General features: G+C 41.5%; 1 protein-coding gene across 1 annotated transcript in view; it reads left to right on the top strand.

The window, feature by feature from the left end:
• The first annotated feature begins 409 nt into the window (after positions 1 to 409).
• LOC131942650 (multidrug resistance-associated protein 1) overlaps positions 410 to 8138 on the top strand; it is a 96257-nt gene continuing 88528 nt past the window's right edge. Inside the window, exons 1-2 of the mRNA XM_059302548.1 lie at positions 410 to 471; positions 662 to 751. Of these exons, the coding sequence (XP_059158531.1) occupies positions 722 to 751 (30 nt within the window). The 5' untranslated portion in view covers positions 410 to 471; positions 662 to 721. The remainder of the gene's footprint in view (positions 472 to 661; positions 752 to 8138) is intronic.

The raw sequence follows: 8138 nt of genomic DNA, 5'->3' as shown, positions 1-8138 counted from the left end.
TACTATATGTTTAAACAAAAGTGTAGAATATCTGCAACTATATTATTATTATTTAAAAATTACGTTTAAACTTTTTCTTTCAGTCCCGCGGGAAATGACGCGAGGGGGGGGGGGGGAGAACAATAGAAGTTTCTAGATTTTCTTTGAGTGTCTGAGCCTGATAAAATAAACAAAAGGTCACCAAGGGTCTAGATGTGGGGAGGGGAGGGGTGGGGTGGGTAAAGGAGGTCAGGACGAAATGGTGGGACCAGGGGGCGGAGTTAGACGAAAATGACAGGGAAAATTGCAGAAATTCACAGGCGACTGAGCACAAGATGGAGATTTGCGTGGAATTGGTGACGGGGGGGGGGGGGAGAGAGAAATAGTGGGGAGTGGGGTGATATTTGAGTTTAAAACTTGTTATGGGAGCGAAAACTGATGTAGTTGTACATTGAAGGTTGAAACACACACCAAATAGTTTACTGAACTCTGGTACACGTTATTTCAAGTTTTCTATTTAACAAAGATTTTACTCAATCGTCAATGTAATATAAACTTTATAATACCATTCATTTAATGAAATAGGTTGTCTTTTAAATTTTATTTCATACAATAAATTGATTAATACATTTATATTTAATCTTTTAAAATAACAAATTGAATTTTATCATATACATTAAAGTCTGCCCCGTTTGTAAATGAGTGAACTAAAGAAGACAAAAATACAGATTAAGTTTAGACCATGAGCTTCTGTGGAAATTCAACATTTTGGGTGAGTATTTGTGTTTTTTTGTTGCTTCGTTGGGTGTTAAATAAAGATGTTAATTAAAGTATGCCACCATCAGAGGCGTAGCGTTCTTCCCGGCGCCCTGGGATTTGCACCCCCCCCCTCGAACTTTTTATTTACACCCCCACCCCCTCAAACTTTCAATTTGATTTCCAACCCATTTTGGCGCCCCCTAGGGTCGGCCCCGGGGACATATATTCCCCCCCCCCCCGCCTCGTCCCCCCTCGCTACGCCTCTGGCCACCATGCCTTACCCTCCAGTATCACGTGATCTCTAACTGTAGATAAAATTAACGTGTAGGTAGCATGTTTTTGTAACTGCCGATAAACTTAATATTAAATAGATGTAATCTAACCAGTACCGCAAGTCCAACATCTTACCAACACGTTTACTTTCTTTAATTAAGGGGAAGCTATGATTAGAATTCCACAAATAGCCACTTATTTCCCTTCTCTGAATAATTGTACCTTATTTAAATATAAAGATCCGGAGTGGGGAAAATATAATATAAAATTTATATAGAAGATATATAATTCCTATATAGATAATAAATAACTTTTATAGAAAATATAATTTACATAGAAAATATATAATGGGTTTACAAAATATATGATTTATATACAAAATACATAATTTGCATAGAAAATATTTATTTTATTGAAAATCTATAATTTAATCAGTGCCCAACCCATCCTTCCCCTCCCTCTCCCCCGCCCTCCGGGAGGGAGTTGAATGCCCCCTCCCAGGTTAAAAATGTCTTTTGTAAAAGTTATAGCGATCTGCTGTTGTTTGGCTAAAATAATTTGGTAAAGAAGAGAAATAATTGCGTTATTACAACTTTCAACAAATTTAACCATAATTTTCGCTTTTGGTATTTCTTACCCTTAGCCCTTACCCTAAAATTGTTTTTTCCAACATCAATGTATGTCTGGTTCGTTTTATTTCTGCATTTATTCCTATTTTAAAATTATTTAAAACTTGTTTAAAATCAAAATGTGTTTCAATGATTATCAAACTGACTAATGTGTAAAAACGACCAATGTGTTTGCTATTGAAACGATGAGTTAATGACACACTACCTTCTGGTCAGGGGGGGGGGGGGGGGGTAGACTGTTAAATAATTACAGGACAGTTCGTAGGTGACGAATTCAGTTTCTGGATGAAGGAAAAATTACATGGCGGGAATTTGGGATGTTTTAATGCTGACTTGAAGAATTGGCCAATCGTTCGTAGGACATGAATAACCCTAACCCTAGCCCAAAAAAAACCCAAAAAACCCAGGCTTGCCATTACAACCAGTCTGAAAAATCAACAAAAAATGAATTATGATTTTTTTAAAGTTAAATTGTTAGTAGATTTTACATTTTACTACTAATGTAACTGTGAATTGAACGAATTATTTTTATTCTTTGATTAAGTTTGACTTCATATAAAAGTCGACGGTCAATTTTTTTTAAATTGTTTCTTGTAATATAGCGTTGGTTAAAACGGGACTTTTAGGTAGCGTTGGCTAAACGGGACTTTTAGTTAGCGTTGGCTAAACGGTACTTTTAGGTAGTGTTTGTCAAATGGGACTTTTGTGTGTAGTTAAGGTAGAAAGAAAGTCGAGTCCTATTGGTCCCATCTAGTTCAGGCAGAGAGTCGAGTCGTATTGGTCCCATCTAGTTCAGGCAGAGAGTCGAGTCCTATTGGTCCCATCTAGTTCAGCTAGAGAGTCGAGTCCTATTGGTCCCATCTAGTTCAGCTAGATAGTCGAGTCCTATTGGTCCCATCTAGTTCAGGCAGAGAGTCGAGTCCTATTGGTCCCATCTAGTTCAGCTAGAGAGTCGAGTCCTATCTAGTGTATAGGCCGTTATATAATTAATGTTTAATATAGAGTTGAGAGTTTTTATTCCCACTTAAACGTGTTAGAAAGGTCAGTTAGTGAGGTCATTTCATGTTAGTGTGGTGAGGTCGTGTTAGTTTTGTAACGTTACACCGACGTGCACAGAGTGGTGCCCTCGCTGCTTCAGCCATGCGGAGCAGGTTCAGCCACATGTAAGAGAGGAACGCTCTAGTACACAAAGTGATGATTGGGTGAACTGCTTCAGTACACAACGTGATGATTGGGTGAACTGCTCCAGTACACAACGTGATGATTGGGTGAACTGTTCTAGTACACAAAGTGATGAAAAATGTTACAGAAGTATCTTCAACACAGCTGAAATATACATTGGTTTATATATATATATATATATATATATATATATATATATATATATATATATATATATATATATATATATATATATATATACATATATACATATATATATATATATATATATATATATATATATATATGTATATATATATATATATATATATATATATATATATATATATATATATATATATATATATATATATATATATATATATATATATATATGTATATATATATATATGTATATATATATATATGTGGGTGTGGGTGTGTGGGTGTGTGTGTGTGTATGTGCGTGTGTGTGTGTGTGTGTGTGTGTGTGTGTGTGTGTGTGTGTGTGTGTGTGTGTGTGTGTGTGTGTGTGTGTGTGTGTGTGTGTGTGTGTGTGTGATTGCAAAAACTTCACACGAAGGTGTAGTTCAGTTTGGCAGTCAAGTGTGTGTTTGACATGAGACCCCGAGCGATTCATCTAATAACCCCCCGTGAACATGAAAAAAAAACCTCAGTCATTCGGCGGAGTTTTTAAAATGATAACATCTTTATCGAGCTAACTATTTAATCAGACATAATTGAGTTCACTTCATATTAGGATCAGTACAGTTAGTTTATTTCCTCACTCGCTTGTGAGTTCTGGTGGGAAAATCGACCCAAAAAATTATAAATATAATTTCCGTGTCGATAAATCGAGTGCAGACTGTAACCGTGTCGCACTCGGGAGTTGAAAGTTGGTGTGTGGCTCAGGCTTGATATGGCTTTTCCTGACTCTTAGTTTATTTTTTGTTCCATTTTTTTTTAAATGTTAGGTTCTGCGAGTTCAAACAATTTAAGTGTCAGAAGGTAAGCAGACGGTTGTGGAGCGAGCGAAGGCGCAACTTGTGTGAGTGTAGCGTCGTCCTGTGTGCGGTGGGGCATGAAGCGAGAAACCACCGGCCGGGTCTCGGGTCAGCCGTGGCTCGCTCTACCGTCTGCTTGTCGTCCAGTGCTGCTCGTTTCGAAATGTCATCTTGACATTAGGATATAGGTCGTCATGACCTGGCCGCTGTTTCGTTCACTTTAACCACTGTCATTTCTACAGGCTTTTTACAAGCTTTTATTTAGTTCGCAACATCTGTTTGTTTGTGGCAAGTCATTTTGACCCACTTCTAATGCAGCGATTTCGTTCAAACTTTCCAGATACTTTCCACTTTGATGACTATACATGTTTATCTATTTGTTAATTTAATTAGATGTTTAATTAGTCATTAAAAATTAATTAAACGGTTTTGAAACTAACCATAATCAATAACAGAAGCGGAGATAACAAGATAACACCCGACCAGTCTGGTGAGCTGTGGTCCACGGGAATATTTACAATCGTAGAGCCGGTCGATCTAGTGAAGGCTATTAGGGGCAGATAATAAAATGTTTTAAACGATTTGAAACTAAGGGGAGGTAACACGATTATTGCCCTGGACAATTCGGCCCCGTTAAAACGGCCCCGTTAATATGACCCCGTCAAATCGACCCCCGACAAAACGACCCAGTCAAAATAGCTCCGTCAAAAGGGCCCCGGCTTATTGGCTCCAGTCAAATATGCTCCTGTCATATTGACGCGGCATATAGGCTCCCGACAAATGAGCTACCGACATTTAGGCTCCCGACAAATGGACTCCCGACATATTGGCTCCCGACATAAGGGCTCACGACAAATGGGCTACCGTCAAATGGGCTCACGACATATTGGCTTCCAACAAAATGACTTAGGACATATTGGCTCCTGACTAATGAATGGCATGACCACTATTGGCATAAAAGTAACCATTGTGTCCTACCTCCACTATCACTATAACCTCTTTTAAATACCTGAATGAAATTATTTTTCATGAACCAACATCAATTCACAAACAAATCGAGCCCTTAACAGCTAAATTCCACCAATTCTAAAGTTTTGATAATGTTTATTTTTTTTTACAACAGTAAAGATGAGTTGCATAAAAGCGAGCACAGAAGTGTAAATGTATGATATAGATCTACGTGATGTTTACAGGATAATGGCATTTTGTCTTGATAACCTACAAGCATACTGCAGGTAGGGATAACCAGGGACCCATCTCCCCACACACTGAATTGGAACAGCCTATAACCGACTCATTTATGCAAGTCATAGATACTATATATACATATAATTCTCTTCTTGGATACCCTAGAAAACACCAAGCTGTAAGCGCACCTAGCAGCCCCCTCTCTTCCTCTCTAAGCATATCTTTACCACCCCCACCCCCGCATGGTCTGGTGAGCTGTGGTTCACGCTAAATGTTTACAATCGTAGAGCCGGGTTTAGTGACGGCTATTAGGAGCAGATAATTTAGTTTGAAACAATTTTAAACTTAAGGGAGGTAACTAAGAGGAGGCTGCTTTCACGGGGGGCGGGGGGGGGGGTAGGGTAAGGGTTGGCGGAAAGGAGGGGGGGGTTATCGTCCTTAACGACTTACTGATAGTGTTCTAAAGCAAATATTTTCAGTGGCAGCATTGGTACTGTCGAATTCACAAATTATGAATTACTGAAAAGTAGAAAATAAAACAACTAAATAGCGGCGCATGATAGGCCGCGGGTTGGCTCATTTTTTATAATAGATAAACAATTATAATAAAAATAAGGCCTGCCGAACAAGAGATGCATACGTTGTATTACATAAGAGTGTTGGATAAGCTAACTCTAAAGAATATTGATGAAGGGGTCCCACTGGCAGATGTCATATTTAATGAGCCCGTTTTGCCGGGAGAATTAGTCTCTACAGAAACCGTATTTTTAGTGGTCCTTTAGTCGGGAGGCAAATTGACATGAGCCTATTTGTCGGGAGTCGTGATGACGGGGGCCGTTTTGTGGAGAAACTAAATGGCGGGAGCCTGTATGTCGAGAGTCTTATTAACCGGCGCCCTTTTGTCGGGATCCTATATAACGGGAGCCTATTTGTCGGTAGCCTAAATGACGGGAGTCTATTTGTCGGGAGCCTATATGACGGGGCCATATGTCGCTGGCCCTTTTGACGGGGTCGTTTTGACGGGGCTCTTATGTCCGGGGCCGATTTGTCGGGGCTGTTTTGTCATTGACCATTTTGACGCTGCGCGATTTTTAGTCGTTTCGTCTTCATAAATTAGGAATCGCTAAAAAGTAGAAAATAAAACAAATATTTTTAAAAAAACTCTATAGCAACAAGCTTTTAAAATGCACTGAAAATATGAAAATAAAACTAATTTGCTTTCTTTCGTAAAAGCTTTGGTCGCAAGTGAGATCTTTCACACATAGCTTTTATGAAAGAAAGCAAATTAGTTGATGCTATTATCTTTTCACCTTGGTGCTGATTCATTTTTTGTGGTGTTTGATATTATGCAATATCTAGGTCTATGTAATGAAACAGAAATGAACAAGATCAAAATTCCTTTTATTAAAATCAAACTGGCGCTCCCCATTCCCAGCCCTACTAAGACATCCCCCCCCCCCCCGAGCCCCACCCCCATGCCACTGCATGTTCGTGTTTTATGCTGGAATATTTTGTGAAAGTCATCAGTCAAGCCCTTTTGTGAAAGTCATCAGTCAAGCCCGACACCAAAAAGAATGAGATGACATCTACATGTAAACACTTACAGCCAGATGAGCATGGGGGGAAGGGGATTTCCTGACAAAAACTGCAAATGTCGGTACTTTCCCTGGCTACTGCTCTGATGTTTTAATTAGAGTTGGCACGCCGTAATTATAAATGAGTTTGGCGGTGCATTCTGACAGTCGCAGCCTAACGATCCGGCCACATGCGGTAGTAGATGTGACGAGCTCGTGCCAGTGGCAGACGATAAGAAATTCCAGACAGCCACGTGGCTCGAGTTTTAGGACAGGTTTTTTATAGGCCACCTTGGCCACCTTGGCCTAAAAGAGGTCATCAGACGGCCCTAGTTTCGTTTCGCCTTAGTTAAATGCTATGCTCGACTTATTTTTTTCGTTTCTTCTAGCCCCACAAAATGTGAGGTTTGACTTATATGTTGCTCTACTTACAATATATACAAGAAGGTTATTCGCATAGTCACAGGTCACCAACTACTTCAGGTTGCGACCCCTTTTTAGTTTTTAAACTTACCCGTAACCCCTCCCTCCCTTATCCTGAAAAAACAAAGCCAAAAGCAGTGTAATTCAATTACGTTTATTTGAAATAGTATAATGAGATTGTTGTAATAAAATTGAAGCTGTGATTTGATGGTTTTGTCAAACATACACCCCTCCATCTTGCTGTCGACATTCACTTCTCATATATCTTACTTCGGCACCACCACCACCACCACCACATCTGCTCCACCACCACCACCACCACCACCTCCACATTTGCTCCACCACCACCTCCACAATTTGCTCCACCACCCCCACCCCCACCTCCACCAACTGCTCAACCACCACCACCTCCACATTTGCTCCACCACCACCTCCACCATTTGCTCCACCACCACCACCACCACCTCCACATTTGCTCCACCACCACCTCCACATTTGCTCCACCACCACCTCCACCATTTGCTCCACCACCCCCACCCCCACCTCCACCAACTGCTCAACCACCACCACCTCCACATTTGCTCCACCACCACCTCCACCATTTGCTCCAACCACCACCACCACCACCTCCACATTTGCTCCACCACCACCTCCACATTTGCTCCACCACCACCTCCACCATTTGCTCCACCACCCCCACCCCCACCTCCACCAACTGCTCAACCACCACCACCTCCACATTTGCTCCACCACCACCTCCACCATCTGCTCCACCACCACCACCACCACCACATCTGTTCCACCACCACCACCACCACCACCTCCACAATTGCTCCACCACCACCTCCACCATTTGCTCCACCACCACCTCCGCCATCTGCTCCACCACAACCTCCACATTTGCTCCACCACCACCTCCACCATTTGCTCCACCACCACCTCCACCATCTGCTCCACAACCACCACCTCCACCACCTCCACCATTTGCTCCACCACCACCTCCACCACCACCTCCACCACCTCCACTGTCTGCTCCACCACCTCCACCACCACCTCCACCATCTGCTCCACCACCACCTCCACCATCTGCTCCACCACCCCCACCCCCACCTCCACCAACTGCTCAACCACCACCACCACCTCCACAT

Source organism: Physella acuta, unplaced genomic scaffold, assembly GCF_028476545.2.
Source record: "Physella acuta isolate Inbredline_101_S28 unplaced genomic scaffold, ASM2847654v3 ptg000416l, whole genome shotgun sequence".
Taxonomy (NCBI): Eukaryota; Metazoa; Mollusca; class Gastropoda; family Physidae; genus Physella; species Physella acuta.
The sequence above is the reverse complement of the archived record's forward strand: the minus strand, read 5'-3'. Positions and strand labels throughout refer to the sequence as shown.